Source organism: Phacochoerus africanus, chromosome 1 (assembly GCF_016906955.1).
Source record: "Phacochoerus africanus isolate WHEZ1 chromosome 1, ROS_Pafr_v1, whole genome shotgun sequence".
Lineage (NCBI taxonomy): Eukaryota > Metazoa > Chordata > Mammalia > Artiodactyla > Suidae > Phacochoerus > Phacochoerus africanus.
This window is the reverse complement of record NC_062544.1, coordinates 218,674,325-218,696,285: the sequence shown is the minus strand read 5'-3', so window position 1 is coordinate 218,696,285 and position 21,961 is coordinate 218,674,325. Positions and strand designations below refer to the sequence as shown.

The 21,961-nt window shown below is 44.0% G+C and overlaps 1 protein-coding gene across 1 annotated transcript; it reads left to right on the top strand.

Moving 5' to 3' along the window:
- The first annotated feature begins 561 nt into the window (after positions 1-561).
- Positions 562-12,441, top strand: LOC125133012 (cystatin-A1-like). The gene is made up of 3 exons (XM_047790967.1): positions 562-809; positions 6,011-6,112; positions 12,231-12,441. The coding sequence occupies exons 1-3, from the start codon at positions 729-731 to the stop codon at positions 12,357-12,359; spliced, it is 312 nt and encodes a 103-aa protein (XP_047646923.1). The 5' UTR covers positions 562-728; the 3' UTR covers positions 12,360-12,441.
- Positions 12,442-21,961: the final 9,520 nt, after the last annotated feature.

Sequence of the window (21,961 nt, the reverse complement as noted above, 5' to 3'; positions counted from 1 at the left end):
TAAAAGTGGGGGAGAAGGATACCAAACTCACAACAAAGTTTACCTGGGGGAGGGCACGATTCAGGGTGGCAGGAGTGGGGAACCTCTCATAGTTTCTTTCTTCAAAACAATTACCAAAAAAAAAAGGTGGGAAGCAAATATGACGAAATGTTGCAAGTAGTCATTCCGGCTGATAGGAATACAGGGTTTGTTGTTTTATTGTTTGTGTTTTTTCTGTATTTTAAATAGTTCTACTGCAAATAAAAGTGAAATACAACTTCCCGACCAAGGTTCTCCAGACAGATCCTCGCACCTTCCTTAGACACTCAAGTCAATTTTCAACAATCAGCCTTGGCATTCTGAACAATAGTCCTTTCAAAGAATAACAAATTTCTTAGAGGTTTTAAACATGGGGACACTCTCTGGTTGTGGTTTCGGATTTCAAACTTCAAATGCAACAGGAAGGAATCATTACAAAGAGAACGTGGGGAAGTTTGATGCTTGTTCTGGCAGGCCTTCTCCTACACACCCACTCCCTTCCTCCCCACCCTTCATTCCTCCTAGGTCTTCTCAGTGTGTTGTGTCAAGGAAGCAAGAAGACTTACTCCAAGGCATACTCCTCTTCCCAGTGCTCTTTGCTCTTTGTGGAAAACATTCTATAGGCGGAGCTTTTGAACACCACCCTCTCTTAAAACCAGAGTCTCCACTCTAGCCTGACCACTTCAGCACCTGCCTCCTGCCCAGAGAAGATGGAATCAGACAAAATGATGCCTGGAGGCTTAACTGAAGCCAGACCTGCCACTCCAGAAATCCAGGAGATTGCCACCACGGTGAGTGGATACAGCCCATGACAAGCTTTGATGCAAAATCTTGGTTCCTAGGTTGGTGCCCTCTTCAGTGTGTGGGTGAACATGAAAACCAGATCATGGGGAAATGGGTGGTTTTTGCAGGTCTCCTTACAATGAAACGTTCTCAGATGAAACCTCTCATAATCCTAACTGTGAGAGTGATCTTGAGCCGCTCACATCCCTTCTCTGAGCCTCCGTTTCCCCGTTTTCCAAAGAAGCATTTATTTCTATTGGACCACCTCTAAAGGTCTTAGAAGTTCCAATTTGAGGATCACTAATTCAGTTTCTGGTGAAGTTTTTCTGTGCTCACCAAATGGAGCCAACATGTAATTAAAATCTGAGGTGGCTAACAATTGACCAGCTAGACTTCAAAAGCACTGCAGGGAAAATTTGTTTCCTGGGTTGAACATTATCATAAAAGGTGATCCACTTACACACATCCTACTCATTTGGCTCAATGGACAATGTTTTCGTCTTTCAGTATTTGGAAGATGATTAAACTAGGAGAGAAGAGAAATGGCATAGTCGATGGTGATTCCACAATTGGTTCTGGTGAAAATAGAACTCCGTGGGTTTGGCAAGCTGATACATTTTTTCTGTGTCTCTGACCATCACCCCTATAATACAATTTATGGTAGTGCTTACTGGATGAAAAGACAATAAATATACATTGCTTGTTTAGGTGTGTAAATTGTTGCCCTTTGGTTTCTGTGCTTTGCAATTTTGAAAGCCTTTCCTCCACTGACCTCTCATGTGATTCATCACCCTGGGGCAGGGAGGGAAGACATCCCGTCGACTTTTTTTTTTTTTTTTGTTTTAAGGCTGTACTCCAGACATATGGAGGGTCCCAGGCTAGGGGGCAAATCAGAGCTACAGCTGCCAGGCTACACCACAGCCACAGCAACACAGGATCCGAGCCCTGTCTGTGACCTACACACAGCTCACGCCAACACCAGATCTTCAACCCAATGAGCAAGGCTAGGGATCAAACCTGAATCCTCATGGATACCGGTTGGATTCTTAACCCACTGAGACACAATGGGAACTCCATGTTTTTTCTAATACTTTTTTTTTAATTGATGTATAATTTTAGAAATAAGGACTGTTATTACACATGCACAGATGCATACACACATTACACACACACACACACACACACACCCCTAAGTTAAACCTGAGTGCTGAATACTATTCCTGGCATATACACAGATCCTGATTTTGGCCTGCCAGACACACCAGACAAACGCCTCATTTGCATACCATTATAGACACACCCCAGAGCTTAGCCTCTCCTGGCTCTTACGCACCCACAAATTTGTGTTCTCCTCCCTGACGGCAGTCTCCTCATCAGTCACCTTTCCCGTTGCCCCGTGTCCAGAGAACCTGCCCTTCAGCCACACCAGAATCCTTCAGGCACTCACCCTCCCACCTTCATCAGAGCATGCCCAGACCCACTCAGCACTCATCCAGCCTGGATTCCATGATGGGTGGTTTCATATTCTCCTCCACCCATGATTTCCATGACCCTGTGAGCTCAGCCCTTCCAGTCCTCGACTAGAGCTCACTCCATGGCCACCACGTCCTCCTCAGCTTCTGCTTCAGGTTCAGGGAAGATGCAGAAGCACACAAAACTCACCCATTACAAGTCGATGGATTCATGCCAGTGACAACTGCAGCAGCACCCTGGGGCTGCCAGAAGATCCTTGCAACCACGTTCTGTTGGTCCTTTTCTAGACACCCCACACAGGTGGAGCTGAACTTTCTCCCCCTCAGTTTCTCACTCCCTCCCATGCCCTTGGCAAGACCAGAGGGCATCTCAGGTCCTTCTCTCAGGAGATTGCAGCCACGTGGTGCCAGAATGCCCCGATTTACTTGTCCCCTGCTGATCCCATTCCTCCCTCCAGTCTAAGACTTTGTCCTCCTCTCTAATGCCAGGTGCCATCATTTCTTGCACACTGGGTGCCTTGTTCCATCCTTCTGCCTCCCAAACATACACTCAGATGGCAAATGTCCACAAGCCACCTCTCCCCAACCCTACTCTACTTTCATGCTATTGCCCACACACTCTCACCCTCCAAAACGTCCCAAAACATGACCTCCCCATGCTGCCACCATCATCTGTCTATGCATTTTTCCTAGATTATGCACAAGCCAGAATGATGTTTTTGCACCATGATGGCAGATAGGGCAAAAGCCTACACCTCGGGTGCAGTGTGGCTCAAACCCTCAGATCCCAGAGAAAGAACACCTCACCAAGATGTATGCTCTGCAGCAACAAGACATGCTTCAACAGCTCTGGGGGAAGGGCATTTTACCAGGGGCTCCTCCCTGGTGCGTCCTTCCCCTGGTTGGGGCCCGAGTGACAAATCTACATGGTTCCCTCCAGCCCCTCAACCACCACCAGACGTGGGGGGCTGAGGAAGGGGAATGCTAACTATGTTCAGCTCAAGGTCCATTGACCACCAGACTCTGAACCACCATTCCCAGATGGCCCTCAGCCTCCTAGTACCCCTCCTGCAGGGCCGTTCAACACCACACTGATTTCGGGAACTTAACGTCTCACTCACCAGCTCCTTCCCACTCTGCCCCTTTGCCTGCTCCTCACCTCAAATCTCATCCTCCCAGGTTCAGAGAATCCATTGTACTCGAGCCATACAAATCTGTCTTACTGGGAAGGGGGCATAGGGCTATGGGTTATAAATACAATGACCCTGAAATCAGGGCTCACAGTCTGACAGGTGCCAGTGCACTTATGGAAACCAATCAGGACATGTGAAGTTAACTCTCGCACAGAAAATCCTGAATTTGGGGACTACATAGATACAATGAAAAGCTTACGGATTTGGGTGTGTTTCTGGGACAGACAGAAGTAAAAACTTCTGACACATGGTTAAAGAGAAGAAGAAGGGAGGGAGGGGCAGAGAGAAAGAACGAAAGGAAGGAAGGAGAAAAAAGAAAATAAAAGAAAAGAAAAGAAAAAAGAAAAGAAGAAGGAAAAGACAAATCAGGTACTTGCCAGGCAAGGGATGTAAAACTTTAACTCTAACTAGTAATTTTCAGCCTCAAGCAGCTATGTTCCCCTTACAGCTTCAGGTCCCTCATCTGCAAAATGAGGCATAAATAGAGAATTTGGGGTTTAGTGTAGAGATGAACCCTTTCCAACTCAGCTCCTAACTTGACTGTTACCCAGTGTTGGTTCCAAAGGGTTCGGAGGGGGAAGCAAGAAGACAGTGACCTCTCCCCTTACTCATCTCTCTGCCTACTCATCCACTTTCCTCCTCTTTCTCCTGTACCCTAATTCTTCCTATTTCCCCCTTCCTTCCTTCCTTCCTTCCTTCCTTCCTTCCTTCCTTCCTTCACTATTTACCGTCTTCCTTTCTCTACTTTGGAACCTCACTTTCCAGCTCAAGAAAGCCACCACCGTCTCCCCATCTGTCCTGAGGGTTACGGAAGAAATGGGTAGTGGCCCATGAGGTGCTTGCCCTTCAAAAATGGTCTGAGAACCCAAAGAGTTTGCAAATGCCTAGGTCTTTGAAAACAGTTCTGGTACCCAGACTGAGGCACCAAGAGAAAAGGATTCCCATCATTTGACCACTGATGGGAAGGACTGGGTAGAACCCTAGACACACCAGAAGCTGGCAGAAGCTTCCGTCACGAGCAGTGAGCCAACTGCCCCATAAGCAAGGTATGTGAACACACACATGGGCTCCCAGTCCCTCCAAGTGACAGGAAAGGATTGGAGGAGAAGGGAGAACAAACCTGGAAATATAGAGACAATGGGGGAGGCAAACATCTCAGAGACACTGACAAAACTTTGGAAAATGGAAAGCAGATAGACAGTAGAAAACGGGTGAGGCATCTAGACAGAGTCTAGGCCACACGGGAAGGTCTGAGCCCGAAGCCAGCAGATTCATGGTGCAGAATTCCAAAATGGCTCCAGCACCAACACCACCAGGAACTTGAGGGAGATGAGAACCAGGAGGATCAATGGAAGATCCCTTTAAGGAGCAGATTAAAGGGATTGCCCCCCAGATCCTTCCCTCTCACTAGCATCCTCCCTCCCTGGAAGACTAACTAATACGAGACCTCCTCCAGAGCAGAAGATTAGAGCTTTCCTCTTAGCAGAAATGGAGTCAGAGAAACCATAGTGGGTACGGGCACTATCAAGCCCAGCTCAGAGCAGGAATGAGGACCCCCACGGAAACCTGGTGGAGTTCAGTGGATGTTTGCATATTGAACGTGAGACTCCCTCGCTGCCTTCTCCTCTCCTGCTTGGTTCAGGAATGCTGGCACCTAAACGTCTACCCCTCTATGGAAGACAGAATGATGACCTCCTTTAAAGAGGTCCACATCCTAATCCCTGAATCCTAGAAAAAAATGTTACACAACGTGGCAAAGGGACTTTCAGATGTGAGTACATGATCTTGAGATGTGCTACACGCGTTTTGGCAACTTTGAGTCTGAAATGATTTCCAAACCAAAAATGTTTATGTGAGTAGTAGTAGTAGTATTTTTCTCTTTAGGGCCACACCTGCAGCATATGGGAGTTCACAGGTTAGGGGTTGAACCGGAGTTGCAGCTACCAGCCTATGCCACAGCCACAGAATGCTAGATCGGAGCCACATCTTCGACTCACGCCACAGCTTGCTGCCACACCAGATCCTTAACCCAGTGAGTGAGGCCAGCGATTGAACCCTAATCCTCACGGATACTAGTTGGCTTCTTGACCTGCTGAGGTGTAAGGGGAACTCCTATAATGAAGTAGCAATGACTGGTCGCTCATTTTATTAACCAAAGATAGAATGAACTTGTGTGTGGGTGTGTGTGTCTGTGTGTGTGTGTGTCTTTATGTTTAGTCTAGGGCCACACCCACACATGGCATATGGAGGTTCCCAGGCTAGGGCTCTAATCAGAGCTGTAGCTGCCGGCCTATACCACAGCCACAGCAACTCAGGATCCGAGCCATGTCTGTGACCTACACCACAGCTCATGGCAACACCCGATCCTTAAGCCACTGAGTGAGGCCAGAGATCGAATCTGCAACCTCATGGTTCCTAGTCAGATTCAATAACCACTGAGCCATGATGGGAACTCCATAGTTTACTTTTTATAAGCACATAATTAACAGTTTGTAAATCATTTAAATCAATATAGCTTTGGTTATTGTTTCCTCTTTTCTTAAGGTTAAACCACAGATTGAAGAAGAAACAAAAAAAAACTATGAAAAATTTGAAGCTATTCTTTATAGATCTCAAGTGGTTGCTGGAATAATTTACTACATCAAGGTTAGTGTTCAACATCTCTTTGGCTCCAAAAGATTCTGGATCCCTCACTTCATGTCATGTCTCTGTCATCCCCACCTGATAATCTCTTTCTTCTCCTTGTCCTATGTCAAGATGCCTAACCAGCATGAAACTTCCCAAGTGGGAAACTCTCAAATTTGGCAAATGATGAGGTCTATTTCACAGATACCCTTCTTTTTCCTCTGAATTTAGAACGTTTTCCCATATCAATTCGTTTAAAAATAGTCGATTTGCAGTGTTGTGCCAGTTTCTGCTGTACGGTAAAGCGATTCTTAATTTCCAGAAAAGGGATAGAAAAAAAATTTCACATCGTTTTCAGAATTCAGAGCATAGCTATGGCTGCTTCATCTGTGAGGTGGGATCCTAAAGATGTGGGGCTGGACCAGATGCCATCCTGACGCTTGTTCTGTCTCAAAGCTTTGGGACCCTATGCGTCTAAATTAAATGGATTTAAGGAAGGACTTGAATCATTAGCTAGGAAAATTATGGAAACCACGTTTTCCCTTTAAAGAAGCATTTTTATTACTATAATTTAAATATATTCTTTTTGTAGCTCACTAGATTCAAGTGGTAACACTGGGTGTAGTCGGAAGCAGTGGAGCATTAAACCTATCCTTTTTGTTTTTGTTTTTTTTTTTTTGCTTTTTAGGGCCACACCCATGGCATATGGAGGTTCTCAGGCTAGGGGTCTAATCAGAGATGTAGACGCTGGCCTACACCACAGCCACAGCAATGCCAGATATGAGCCACATCTGTGACCTACACCACAGCTCATAGCAACACTGGATCCTTAACCCACTGAGCAAGGTCAAGGATCAAACTTGTGTCCTCATGGATACTAGTCAGGTTTGTTTCCACTGTGACATGACGGGAACCCCTGAAAGTACCTTAAAAATTATTTTATACCTCTATAAGAAATTCAATGACATACCATTGAGTGCTAATAGAAGAAAATAACTGAAGTGTTCGTGAGAGAACCAGTCAAACTAATCAAAAGTGGATATTTTGAAGCCATTTTCATTCTTTTGTATTGAGCAGAGGATATCTGCCTTAAGAAATGAGAACAGGCATTCAAAACATAGTTACTGAATCTTTACTAAACTATCTGACCAGGGCACAGTGTGGTTTATTTCTCCTTAAAAATTAACTCTTTAAGATATGCAAAAAATTACTAATGTTTGTAGCAAAACATAAAGTAAGCATTGCTCACCAGCTCAGCGTGAGAAAATTACAAGACTGGATCACGTAAATAGGTCACCAATCCTACCGTTTATGTGCTCCTTACATATGCCAGGCCCTGAGATTCACAGGAGTGAGATCCTGCCTTGCCCTTAGAAAAGTCTTTTTTTTTTCACAGTTAGAAAAGAAGAGGTTTTTTTCACAGTTAGAAGAGTTTCCAGTGAAAACTGGTTTTGTTCAAAGATAAACATTTCATCAAAATTGATATTATTATTTTAGTAATGGATGATTAATCCAAGTGTATATGTTTCACATATAAACCAGCTCATGCGTTTCTTGAGAAGTCCATCAGAAAACTACCTTGAAATTATCTTGACTATTCTTTCTTTCTTCCCTTTTATTTTCACAAAGCACCTGTCAAGGGCAGGTGGTACTTGTGGACAACTCATCTACAACCAAGGAGTCAGATTATAAACTAGAGAAAAGACAGTCCCTTCAATAAGTGGTGCAGGGAAAACTGGACAGCTGCATGCAAAAGAAGGAAATGAGAACACTCTGTAACACCACACACAAAAATAAACTCAAAGTGGATTAAAGACCTAAACCTAAGGCCAGATACTCTAAAACTCTCAGGGAAAACACAGGACACTCTTTGACATAAATCATAGCAATATCGTTTCAGATCCACCTCCCAGAGTAATGAAAATGAAACGAAACAAATTGGACCTAATTATACTTAAAAGCTTGTGCACAACAAAGGAAGCCATTCAAACAAACAAAACCAAAACCAAAAACAAACAGGGAGTTCCCACTGAGGCTCAGCAGGATCCGAACCCAACTAGTAGCCACGAGGATGAGGGTTCAATCCCTGGCCTTGCTCAGTGGGTTAAGGATCTGACGTAGCCAAAAGCTGTGGTGTAGGTCAGAGGTGAGGCTCAGATCTGGCGTTGCTGTGGCTGGAGTGCAGGCCAGAAGCTGCAGGAACTCCCACATGCCACAGGTGTGGACATAAAACGTAAAACAAACCCAAAACACAAAAACAAAACAAAAAGACAATCCACAGGATGGGAGAAAACCTTTGCAAATGAAGCAAGTGGCAAGGGATTAATCTCTAAAATAGATAAACATCTCATGTAGCTCCATATCAAAACAAACAAACAAACAAAAACCAGTCCAAAAATGGTCAAAGGAGGGCGTTCCCTTGGGACAGAGTGGGTTAAAAATCCTGCACTGTCACTGGGGCAGCTCAGGGCTGTGACAAGGGTTTGAGCCTTGGCTCAGGAAATTCTGCATGCCATGGGTACAGCCCCCCCCCCCCAAAAAAAAACAAAAAAAGAACTAAAGCTCTAAATATACATTTCTCCAAAGAAGACAGATGGACAAAAAGCACATGAAAAGATGTTCAGCATCACTAATTATTAGAGACGGGCAAATCAAAACTACAGTGAGGAGTTCCTGTCGTGGTGCAGTGGTTAACGAATCTGACTAGGAACCATGACATTGCAGGTTCGATCCCTGGCCGTGCTCAGTGGGTTAATGATCCGGCGTTGCCATGAGCTGTGGTGTTGGTTGCAGACACTGCTCGGATCCCGCGTTGCGGTGGCTCTGGCATAAGCCAGGTGGCTGCAGCTCTGATTCAACCCCTAGCCTGGGAACCTCCATATGCCACAGGAGCGGTCCAAGAAATAGCAAAAAGACATAAAGACAAAAAGAAAAAAAAACTGCAGTGAGGTATCACCTCACCCCAGTCAGAATAGCCATCATCAAAAAGCCTACAAACAGGAAATGCTGGCGAAAGTGTGGAGAAAAGGGAACCCTCCTACACTGTTGGTCAGCACATAAGCTGCTACACCCAAAATTAAGAACAATGTGGGGGTTCCTTAAAAAACTCAAATTAGAACTACCATATGATCCAGCAACCCACTCCTGGGCATATATCCAAAGAAAACCGTAATTTGAAAAGATACATGCACCCCCATGTTCATTGCTTGCCCTGTTTACAACAGCCAAGATGTGGAAACAACCACAATGTCCACTGACAGAGGACTGGATAAAGAAGACGTGGTACGTAGATACAATGGATTATTACTCAGCCCTTAAAAATTAACCAAATAATGCTATTGGCAGCAGTATGGACAGACCTAGAGATTATCATACTAAGTAAAGTAAGTCACCCAGAGAAAGACAATTACATGATATTGCTTATATGGGAAATCTAAGAAAGATGATGAAAAAAACTTACTTACACAATAGAAACAGACTCACGGATATCGAAATTAAATGTGTTACCAAAAGGGAAACATGAGACAGAGGAGGGATCAATTAGGAGTTTGGAATTAACGTATGCATACTACTATATATACAGTAGAGAACTAAGAAGGGCCTACCCTATGGCACAGGGAAATCTACTCAATATTCTGGAATAAACAACCTATAGGGGAAAAGCATCTGAGAAAGAACGGATATATGTATATGTATAACCGATTCACTTTGCTGCACATCTGAAAATACAAAACATTGTAAGTCAAATCTACTCCAATAAAATTAAAAAAAAAGATTCAGGGCAAAATAGGACCTGTGGCTTTGGTGTCAGATACTCCTGGATTTGAACATGTGCTTGGCTTGTTTGATTCGTCAAAACCTGTGTGATCCACAGTCCCTCATCTTCTCTGAGCCTTAATTCCCTTATCTACACTTGATCCTTTGCTCAGGAGATTCTGCATGCTATGGGTGCAGCCAAAAAAAAAAAAAAAACACCATAAATAATAATAACCTACTTTGCAGGGTGTGGTGTGGAATAAATGAACTAGAAATGTACTCAGCACCTGCTATGTGCAGGGCACTGTTCTAAGGGTTGTGCATGTAGAAGCTCATTTCATCCTCTCAACATATCCTCATTCCTGTGTTCTTGATGAGAAAATTGAGCCCTGGGGAGGTGAAGGAACTAGCAAGGGCCAAACCACTGTAAGAGCACAGGCAGAATTTGAACCCAGGTAGTCTGATGCTTCTCTACGGGCTGTGCTGCCTCTAATAATGTATGCAAAGGCTGGTGTCCCGATCTCAGCACAGAACGAGTGCTTTTGAAAGGTGACCCCATGGAGTGAGAAAAAAAAAAAAAACCCACTGAGGATGGAGTCTGGATTTGAAGTTGGGCTCTGTCACTTTAACTGAGATATTTATAGAAAATTAATGTCTCTGAAGCTGCTTCTGCATCCGTAAAATCGTCCTTGTCCCACCATTCTTCAGGCCTAGAACAAAATGTAAATAGAATCAGGTATATAAAATGGTCATCATAGTGTCAGACTCAAGGTAAACATTTGATAAATGCCATTTATTAAAAATAGGTTAGGCAGACTCATAAAGAATGAACGAGCAGTTCCCTGTGGGGAGGGGGACAAGATAGGGGTAGGGGATAAACAGGTACAAACTGCTATGTATAAAATGAATATGCTACAAGGCTATATTGTACAGCCATTCTTTTCTAATCCATATTAAAACTAAAATTGGGTTAGGGAGTGACATCAAAGCACAGTAAATATTATTATTTTATCGTCTGAACCAAGAATAAGAGAGGAAATTCTTACCATGGGAGTTCTCATTGTGTCCTCAGGGTTAAGGACCCAAGGCTGTCTCCATGAGGATGCAGATTTGATCCCTGGCCTCTCTCAGTGGGTTAAGGATCTGGCATTTCCACAAGCTGCTGCATTGGCCACAGACGAGGCTCAGATCCGGTGTTGCTGTGGCTGTGGTGTAAGCCAGCAGCTGCAGCTCCAATTTTGACCCCTAAACTAAGAACTTCCAGGAGTTCCCATTGTGGCTCAGTGGTACAGAGCCCGACCAGGATCCATGAAGAGGCAGGTTTGGTCCCTGGCCTCACTCGGTTGGTTAAGGATCAAGGGGTTGCTGTGAGCTGTTTGTAGGTCCTGGAAATGGCTTGGATCCCGCATTCCTGTGGCCAAGTGTAGGCTGGCAGCTGCAGCTCCACTTCAAACCACTCGACTGGGAACATCCATTAGAGTTAAGCGTGGCACACCAACAACCCTCCCCACAAGAAAAAAGACAAAAAACAAAACAAAAACAAAAACACCTAGGAACTTCAATATGCTGCAGCTGCAGCCATGAGAAGGAAAAAAAATTCTTACCATGATTATCTAGGCCCCAGTTTCATGCCCAAATGACCATTTCAATCTTCAAAGCCACAGTCTCCAAGCAAGATCCCTTTCCTTTAGAAGGTAACCAGACTGACCACTCTTGGACCCTGCCAAGTCTTACGTGAGGGCATTGAGAAAGCAGTTCTAACAAAGATATGGGAACCACATGTTCCAATATTCTGGGGTAATTCTGACTTCCTTCTCCCTTCTCATACCATGTGGCAAATCAAGTATCCCAATTTGGGAGTCAGAAAAGAGATTCAATGGGAGTTCCCATTGTGGCTCAGTGGTTAACCAACCTGACTAGGATCCATGAGGACTCAGGTTTGATCCATGGCCTTTCTCAGTGGGTTAAGGATCTGGCATTGCCGTGAGCTGTGGTGTAGGGTTGCAGACGCAGCTCAGATCCTGCATTGCTGCGGTGTAGGCTGGCAGCTCTAGATTCGATTCTACCCTAGCCTGGGAATTTCCAATGCCACAGGAGTGGCCCTAAAAGAAAAAAAAAGAAGAAAAAAAAAGAGAGAGAGAGAAAGAAAGTCAGAGATAAAATAAAATGAACCTAGGACCTATGCCTCTGGCCATATCCTCAGCCTGTCCTTTCTCTCGGAAAATGCAGGGATAGGTTTAGGGAAACCAAGGGTCTAGGAAGGATGCTCTAGGAATGCTATTCCAAACCAGCATATCGCACCAAAGACTTTCTGGGTCTGTAGATCTTTCACTTGACATAGACCCATGTGACTGAACCTCCTTTTTCTTTTTTTACCTTTCAGGTTCATGTAGGTGGTAATAGCTACGTTCACATAAAAGTACTTCAAAGTCTTCCTTACCAAAATAAGCCTTTGGAACTTAGTGGCTACCAGGTCGACAAAACCAAGGATGATAAGCTGACCGGCTTTTAGCAGCATGATCTGGAAGCAGCTGATTCTACCCACTGGCTCTTGAGTAATGATCCCTGCTAATAAATGTAACTATCAATATAAAGAAGTGTTCCTTTTTGGACCTAGAGATGATCATACGAAGTAAAGCAAGTGAGAAAGAGAAGGACAAATACCATATGCTATCACTTGTATATGGAATCTAAAATATGACACAAAGGAACCTATCTGTGAAACAGAAACAGACACACAGACATAGAGCACAGGCGTGGGGTTGCTGGGGGGTGAGGGGTGGGATGCATTGGGAGTTTGGGATTAGCAGAGGCAGACTATTATATGTAGAATGGATAACCCACAAGGTCCTACTGTATAGCACAGGGAACCATATTCGGCATCCTCTGATCAACCACAATGGGAAAAAAAGGTTCCTTTTCAAAAAAACTCATCCTTTCAACTGGTTCTCGTCTCTGCTGTATCACAGGAATTTGTCCTTTCTTCAAATCAATGCTATTTCTTGAGGAGTTCCCGTCGTGGTGCAGTGGTTAACCAATCCGACTAGGAACCATGAGGTTGTGGGTTCGGTCCCTGCCCTTGCTCAGCGGGTTAACGATCCGGCGTTGCCGTGAGCTGTGGTGTAGGTTGCAGACGCGGCTCGGATACCGCGTTGCTGCAGCTCTGGCATAGGCCGGTGGCTACAGCTCCGATTCAACCCCTAGCCTGGGAACCTCCATATACCTCGGGAGCAGCCCAAGAAATAGCAACAACAACAACAACAAAAAAAGACAAAAGACAAAAAAAAAATGTTATTGCTTGAGGGTAGAAATTCCATACAAACTGAGGTCAGGTGGAAATCTTAGGAAAGACTAGCCAAGCCTAACAAAACCGGCTAAAGGATAAAACCACCAGCACTCCCAGCACGCCCCTCTGGGCAGGCCAGGTCCTAGGTCTTAAGTGCCCTGCGGCTACCGAGACACCAGTGTTACATCTCCACCTACACATTTTAAAATTGAATCAAGGAGTTCCCACTGTGGCTTAGAGGTAACGGACCCGGCTAGTGTCCATGAGGATGCAAGTTCAATCCCTGGCCTTGCTTAGTGGGTTGAGGATCTGGCAAGGACACGAGCTGTGGCATAGGTTGCAGACGAGGCCTGGATCCCGAGTTGCTCTGGCTGTGGTTTGGTCGGCAGCTGTAGCTCCGACTGGACCCCTAGCCTAGGAACAGGGGCAACCCTACAAACCCGAAAAATGAAATAACATTTTTCAAAATTAAACCAAGTTAAGGATTTTATACAATATATTTAAATTTTAAAACAACCCCAAACTTACAGATAAGGTGCCCTAGAAACACTTTTCTCCTGGACATTTGAAAGCAATCTATACTGTGGCCCCATCCCCAACAAATACGTTACTGTGCGTTTCCTACAAACCAGTTCATTCTCCTGAATAACGAGGGAAAGCAAGTCACTCCCTGTCGCTGGGGAACAGAGCAGAGAGGAGGGCGGCGGGAAGTAAGCAGGAGCCAGAGTGCCAAGGTCTTCACAAGGCATCTTGAGGAACTGGTACTGACCTCCAAGGTAGTGAGAAGCTAGTGAGGAAGTTTAAGCAGGAGACACGTTTTGCTTGCTCGTTTCTAAAACTGCAGTGGAAAAGTCATTCAATAGACCGACAGCAATGATCTCTAAATGCCAGTGGAGTTGCTGTCCCTTCTTCATGCCCCAGGAGACCCCGCACACATTCACTGAGGTCAAGTCCTCTCCCCTTTCACAGGGGTGCCCTCAGCGGGCCACTGTGTTCAGAAACAGGAGCTCACTTTGCTTAAGCCTTTTATTCACATCTGGGCTTTCCTCCCCGACACAACACCGTGAGTTCAGTTAGGCTTCTTCTGGAAACACTGACTAGGAGTGATCATTTCTTGACCATTTTCTATATTCTTCCGAGTTCACACTCAACTAAGTAAGTGTATTTTGGGGAGTTCTGTGGTGGCCTCGTGATCAAGGATGTGGCATTGTCACTGCTGTGGCACAGCTTCAGTCCTTGGCCTGGGAACTTCTATGCGCTGTGGGTATACCCCAAAACAAACAAACAAAAAAAGGTTGTGTTTTTTGAAGAAACAATCACAATTTAGCTCCAAGGCTAAGGACACACAGAAATCCTGAGTAACCTAAGTTAACCGCTAATGCATTTCATTAGATCGTCTGACTCTAGGCAGAACATTCATTTTCCTTGACTTGCAATGAGACTAGATATTTGAATAACCTCCCACCTTGTGAGTGATCCGTGTACAGTTCTAAATTGGTAATGTGGCATAGAAGCAGAGTTTACTGCAGTAGCACTGGGTACATTATCACTGTTTCCCAAACTACTATCTTTGGAGCACAACTTGAACAAGAAACTGACCTATGAGAAACCTTCCTTCTCACTACTGTACTTACTCGCTATATGTCATGCTCTAGTTAAATTGGCTTTTCAAAGACCAAAGGCATTCTCATTTTCTCTTCGCCAAACAGTCATTTGCAACACACTCTCCACTCCCCATTCCGGACTTGCTACCCTTTGGTTTTTCATATGGAACTTTATCATCTCTTAGCATACTCCAGACTTCTTTTGCGTTTTTATTTTGGCCATGCCTGCAGCATACAGAAGTTCCTGGCATCAGGCACTGAAGATGCCTCTCGGAAAGCAGGTATTTTTTTTTAATCTGTATGCACTTCTGTGTTATTAGCAGCGGCCAATAGTGCCTAGGACTTGGAAGGTACTCAAATACGTGTTAAAAGAATTTGCAAGTAGATTATCAGCCTTCTGTCAAGGAAGGGCCAAACTCGTCTCTGAACTTTTGCCCCTGCTCTTGGTCCTCTTTTTGGCTAAAATATACCTATCCTTCATGCAACAAAATCAGCAAGTTGTCCTCAAGCAGCAATTACATGCAAGGCCCTTTCAGCAGGCAAAGTCAACTTTCAAGAGCAATGCAACATTCTTGTCTTCACACTGGAGGCTTTAAGGGCCATTCATCACAAACTAAACATACTAAGATTCTTTTATACTAAAGGGCACTCCATAATGGCATACTTGCACATTTTTTTGCACAATACCGTACATAGAGATCAGTGGAACAGGATAGAAAGCCCAGAATTCAACCCATGCCCCTACAGCCAACTCATCTATGACCAAGGAGGCAAGAACATACAATGGAGAAAGGACAGCTTGCTCAATCAGTGGTGCCGGGGAAACTGGACAGCCACAGGGAAAAGAAGGAAATTAGAACACTCCCTAACACCATACACAAACAGAAACTCCAAATGGATGAAACACCTAGATGTAAGACCAGACACTATCAAACTCTTAGAGGAACACATAGGCCAAACACTCTCTGACATAAACGACAGCAGCATCTTCTCAGATCCACCTCCTAGAGTAATGACAGCAAAAACAAAAAGAAACAAATGGAACCTAATCAAACTTCAAGGTTTCTGCACAGCAAAGGAAACCCTCAACAACACTAAAAGACAACCCACAGAATGGGAGAACATCGTTGCCGGTGCGTCAACTGACAAGGGATTCATCTCAAAAACTTATAAACACCTTCCTCAGCCCCATGCCAAAAAAAAAAAAAAAAAAAAACCCCATCAAACAATGGGCAGAAGATCTAAACAGACAGGTCTCCAAAGAAGACATACAGATGGCCAAAAAACACATAAAAAATGTTAAACATCACTCGTTATTAGAGAAATGCAAATCAAAACCACGATGACATACCACCTTACACCAGCCAGAATGGCCATCATCAAAGAGTCTACAAAACAAGAAGTGCTGAGAGGGTGTGGAGAACAAGGAACCCTAGTACACGGGTGGTGGCATTGTAAACTGGTGCAACCACTGTGGAAAACAGTGTGGAGATGCCTCCGAAAACGAAACGTAGAACTACCACTTGAGCCAGCAACCCCACTCCTGGGCATCTATCCAGAGAAACCACGACTCGCAAAGACGCATGTACTCCGATGTTCGTTGCGGCACTATTTGCAATAGCCAAGACATGGAAACAACCTCCATGTCCATCCACAGAGGAGTGGATCAAGAAGGTGAGGTACACACACACAATGGCATATTTCTCGGCCATTAAAAGGAATGAAATACTGGCATTTGTAGCAGCATGGATGGACCTAGAAATGATCATGCGAAGTGAAGTCAGCCATACAATGAGACACCAACATCAAATGCTTTCACTGACATGTGGAATCTGAAAAAACGACAGACTGAACTTCTTTGCAGAACAGATGCTGACTCACAGACATTGAAAAACTTATGGTCTCAGGAGGAGACAGGGTGGGGGGTGGGGGATAGCTTGGGTTATGGGATGGAAATCCTGTGAAATGGGATTGTGATGATCATTATACAACTACAGATGTGATAAATTCATTTGAGCAGTAAGAAAAAAAAGTAAAAAAAAATAAATAAAGATATCTGTCATGATTTTCCAAATGAGTGCCAGATCCTTCTTCATATTCTTGAGGGGAGATGAGTCTTTTGCGAAATTATATAAATTTATATAATGTTTTATTTACCAGGCTTACTAACACCCAAACAAATAACACATCCTAAATGTTAAAAGAACATTCTCTGATTGAGTGTCTGTCCATACGGGACCGGGAGTTTTTCTGACTGTCAGTAACAAAAATTTGTACAGCCATTCCCTGGACTATAATGCCAGCATAAAAAAGAATAAGGAAGCTCTTTATGTCCTAATTTGAAAAGATCTCCAAGACATATGAAGGGAAAAAATCAAAGTGTGCACAACATCCTTCCGTTTCTCTGATAAAGGGGGAAATTGTGTGTGTGTGTGTGTGTGTGTCTGTGTGTGTGTGTATACACACATGTATGCATACACATACATAAAATTTTAAAAGGTGCAAATGTCTGAAAGCATATCTATCCTTTCAGAAGAATGGGAAAGATGGTGGTGGAAAGAAAGGGATTAACATTATGATTTTACTACATATAATAAATTTTAATCTTGTGTCTAAAATTGAAAAGAAAATTGTACAAATCTAAAATGGATTTTACCCTCAATCTTTACTGATGTAAGGCATTTTAAGGTAAAAAACAAACAAACCAAAAGACCCCCCCAAAGAAACTAACCCATGCTGGCCAATGAGGACTATCATGAAAAGAAGAGAAAAAGCAACACAGGGTGCTGGTCTTTAATTTCTTAAGCTGGGTGGTGGATACACGTTCATTTTATCCATAGTCTTTGAATTGGATATGTCACATGCTCTTAGGCACATGTGTCTCACAATTAAAATGAACCATGCAGAAATGATATAACTCTTTCTGGCCTCTTCCTCTTGGAGCTCCCAGCCCTGACATCTCCCTGAAGTTCCCGGTGTTTGGACCAGAGAAGGGTTCAGAGGACTGGTCTTGACACACTGATTGCGACGATCTATAGAACTTGACTGAACCTCTCTCAATCCTTCTCCTAAAGAATTTCCCAACAATTTTTTGCTAGAATATTGCACCACGGCTGCATTCCCTCCTTTGGAAATAAGAAGCCCCATTTTCTGTGGAGAGGAGGGACCATAGTTTCTTTTAAACGATGATCAAGTCTAAAAATGCTTCACTCATCCCACTGTAATACATGTTACACACATCAACTTCTGCACTGGGTTTTCCACCCTAGATGCTCACTGTACCCACTCACATCACACCCCAAGAGTACAAGCTATCTCTCCAGAATATATAAGTGGACAAATGTTGCCAAAATCTTTCAGTGGGTGAACACCGTATCACCTGGAAAGGGCAGGAAGAGGACATCTTGGCAAAGAGAAGAGGATAAAGAAATGTAATAAAGCAAGGCAATTGAATTGGCATGCTGCAATGTATTCACGGCCCTGCAAGTGGATGCACTCTAGGGTTTGGTTCAGTTAACCTCCCTCTGGGTTCAGCCCCATTCTACTGGTTAATTTCAAAGGATAAAACAGAATTTGCTGTTCATTCCTTCGGATTGAATAGATTTTTGTCTGTTGGAAAACTCTGAAATTTTAGAGAGGATATGCAGACATCCTTGCTCAGAAATCTGAAGTCAAAATTTGGTGATTTTTGACTACATGTAAAGTCCTGAGGAGTTCCCATCATGGCGCAGTTGTTACCAAATCCGACCATGAACCATGAGGTTGCGGGTTCGATCCCTGGCCTTGCTCAATGCGTTAAGGATCTGGCATTGCCACGAGCTGGGCTGTAAGTCGAAGACACGGCTCTGATCTCGCGTTGCTATGGCTCTGGTATAGGCCGATGCCTACAGCTCCGATTCGACCCCTGGCCTCGGAATCTCCATATGCCACGCATGTGGCCCTAGAAAAAGACAAAAATGCTACTACTAATAATAAATAAATAAAAATGGCAGCTTGCCATGAAGGGCACTATGGCACTGTGAATGAATATCTGACAGCCCCACTGTGATTCTTTGTCAGAAACATTCCCTGAACCCTAGCCTCAAGTGAGCTGAGAGAACATTTGCACAGCCTGGCTATGCCATAAAGTGCACTGTGCCTTTTCACAAAGGATTGACTTTCCCAGAGGTATGGCTTGGATTCAGTGTCCTTCAGGAGAACTTCCCACAGCCCTGCAGCAGGAAAATCATGGCATTAATGGAGTAAAGCGCCACGTTCAAGCTCAAAAAGCCAAAGCTTTGCAAGAGGATCAAACATCTGATAAAGAGAAAGACTTTTGAAACCAGCACGGCTTACGAAAGTAGACAAAACGGGGAGTTCCCTGTGTGAAGCTGAAGGTCAGGATCTGGTATTGTCACTGCAGTGGCTCCGGTTATGCCTGTGCCAAGGTTCAGTCCCTGGCCTGGCAACATCCACATGCCATGGGTGTGGCCCCACCAAGAAAAGGAAACAATACCTGCAAAAAGATCTCTATTTCATTACCTCTGTTTAATGCATTCAATAACACGGAGATATTAACGGTGGTGCTTTTCGTTTCTGCCCTTCCTTGTATGCGACTCTTCCCCTGTCAGTCAGAGGCATCCATCCCACCCTGAGAAGAGCCGGGACAAATACGTAGGGTAGGACAAAAGCCACATTGGCTTTGGAGCAGTTTTTGCTTCTACAACGAATTATTGAGAATCGAGGGAGAATACCTGAGAGGGCACAAAGTCTAGCAAGAGAACAGAAGCTCTGCGGCTTACCCCATGCCTGACCACTGGGAAGACTAGATGCGGAGCACCTGGACTAGTTGGGAAACAGAGAGGTGGAAATGGGCTGTGGCCTGGAAACAGTTTGGAGTCCTAGATGGGAGAGGATCTTACTTGGGAAGATCAGGGGCAGGTGTCAAGGATTATCTGCAGCCAGACCCATCGTTTAAAGTGACTTCTAGCCTGTTTTTTGTTTGTTTGTTTTTTGGGTTTTTTTTTTTTTTTTGGATTTTACGGACACACCCTCAGCATATGGGGGTTCCCAGGCAGGGGTCCAATTGGAGCTATACCTGCCAGCCTGCCCCGCAGCCACAGCAAAATCAGATCTGACCCTTGTCTGAGACCTACACCACAGCTCATGGCAACACCAGTTCCTTAACCAAATGAGCGAGGCAAGGGGTCGAACTTCATGGTTCCTAGTCAGATTTGTTTTCACTGTGCCGTGACAGGAACTCCTCCTGACTTGTGGCTTCTTGAGTGAGCATCATGTCATCCACATTTGCTGTTCTCCTTACACATAGATGAAGCATCCCATGGACAGCCATCTGCTCAGCATCCCTTAGATGATCCAGCAAGACACCTACTGATCTCCAAGACACCTACTGATCTGTCAAGTATTTACAAAACACTATAACCCATGAAGCAGGGAGTTCCCATGGTGGCTCAGCACAAAGGAAGCTGACCAGCATCCATGAAGACGCATGTTTGACCCCTGGTCTCGTTCATTGGGTTGAGGATCCGGCATTACCATGAGCTGTGGTATAGGTTGCAGGCATGGCTCGGACCCCAAGGTTCTATGGCCATGGTGTAGGCCACCTGCTATAGCTCCACTTTGACCCCTAGCCTGGGAGCCTCCATATGCCTTGGGTGTGGTCCCAAAAAGGCCAAAAAAGAAAGAAAGAAAGAAAGAAAGAAAGAAAGAAAGAAAGAAAGAAAGAAAGAAAGAAAGAAAGAAAGAATGAAAGAGAAACACCTTTCTATGTACTAATGTAAAACAATCTCCAAAATATATTGGTAGGGGTAAGAGAGAATTTAACAGTTTATGTAGGAGGTAGCATTTGTACCATTTATACAAGAAAAGTATATATACATGTATCTGTATGTATCTGTGTAGTTCATAATATACTCGTATGTGTAAAGCACATCTCTGAAAGATAACAGAACCTGGGGACAGTAGTTGTCTCAGGAGAGTAGAAGGGTGGCTGAGGAATGGAGTGAGTGAAGCATTTCTTATACTAGAAATCCTTTTGAGCCTTTTTATCATGCATACGTGTTGCATATCCCCAAAACTGAATGCAGCGATAAAAATAAATATTCACACAAAACCACAATTTCTCTTCTAGATAATTTGCCTACAAAGGCTCACACACATGCACAAAAGGAGGAAAAAAACGTGTCATCTTGTTTAGAAGGGTAAAAAACTAGAAAAAACGAAACTCTTCCTCAATAGGGGAATAGGTATGTAAAGGATGGAATAGCATATAGCAGTCAGATAGAATAAATGATAGGCAGGTAGATAGATAGACAGACAGACAGACAGACAGACAGACAGACAGTGAGACAGATAGAAGTAGGGAGATAAGCAGATCTATCGTAGGGTAAAAGTTAAAGGAAGGGAACTAGATTGATCTCCGGGGATCAACATGGAATGATTCATAAACATATTGAGTAGAAACAAAAGCATAATATAGAATACACGTTTAGATAAAATTTAGGCAGTTTTTTTAAAAGACATGAAAAAAGATATAAAAGTGGGGGAGAAGGATACCAAACTCACAACAAAGTTTACCTGGGTGGAGGGCATGATTCGGGGTGGCAGGAGTGGGGAACCTCTCATGGTTTCCTTTCTTCAAAACAATTACCAAAAAAAAAAGGCAGGATGCAAACATGATGAAATGTTACAAGTAGTCATTCCGGCTGATAGGAATGCAGGTGTTTGTTGTTTTATTGTATGTGTTTTTTCTGTATTTTAAATAGTCCTACTGCAAATAAAAGTGAAATACAACTACCCGGCCAAGGTTCTCCAGACAGATCCTCGCACCTTCCTTAGACAGCCAAGTCAATTTTCAACAGTCAACCTTGGCATTCTGAGTAAATAGTCCTTTCGAAGAATAAAAAATTTCTTAGAGGTTTTAAACATGGGGACACTCTCTGGTTGTGGTTTCGGATTTCAAACGTCAAATGCAACAGGAAGGAACCCTTACAAAGAGAACTTGGGGAAGTTTGACAGTTGTTCTAGCAAGACTTCTTGTACACACCCACTCCCTTCCTCCCCACCCTTCACTCCTCCTAGGTCCTCTCAGGTGTTGTGTCAAGGAAGCAAGAAGACTTACTCCAAGGCTTACTCCTTTCCCCAGGGCTCTTTGCTCTTTGTGGAAAACATTCTATAGGGGGAGCTTGTGAACACCACCCTCTCTTAACACCAGAGTCTCCACTC

Bases quoted from the DNA above. Each gene is read 5' to 3' on its own strand.
- LOC125133012 (XM_047790967.1), top strand. From the start codon at position 729: ATGGAATCAGACAAAATGATGCCTGGAGGCTTAACTGAAGCCAGACCT. The intron at 810-6,010 runs GTGAGTGGATAC...TCTTTTCTTAAG, and splicing joins TCCAGGAGATTGCCACCACG to GTTAAACCACAGATTGAAGA. The intron at 6,113-12,230 runs GTTAGTGTTCAA...TTTACCTTTCAG, and splicing joins GAATAATTTACTACATCAAG to GTTCATGTAGGTGGTAATAG.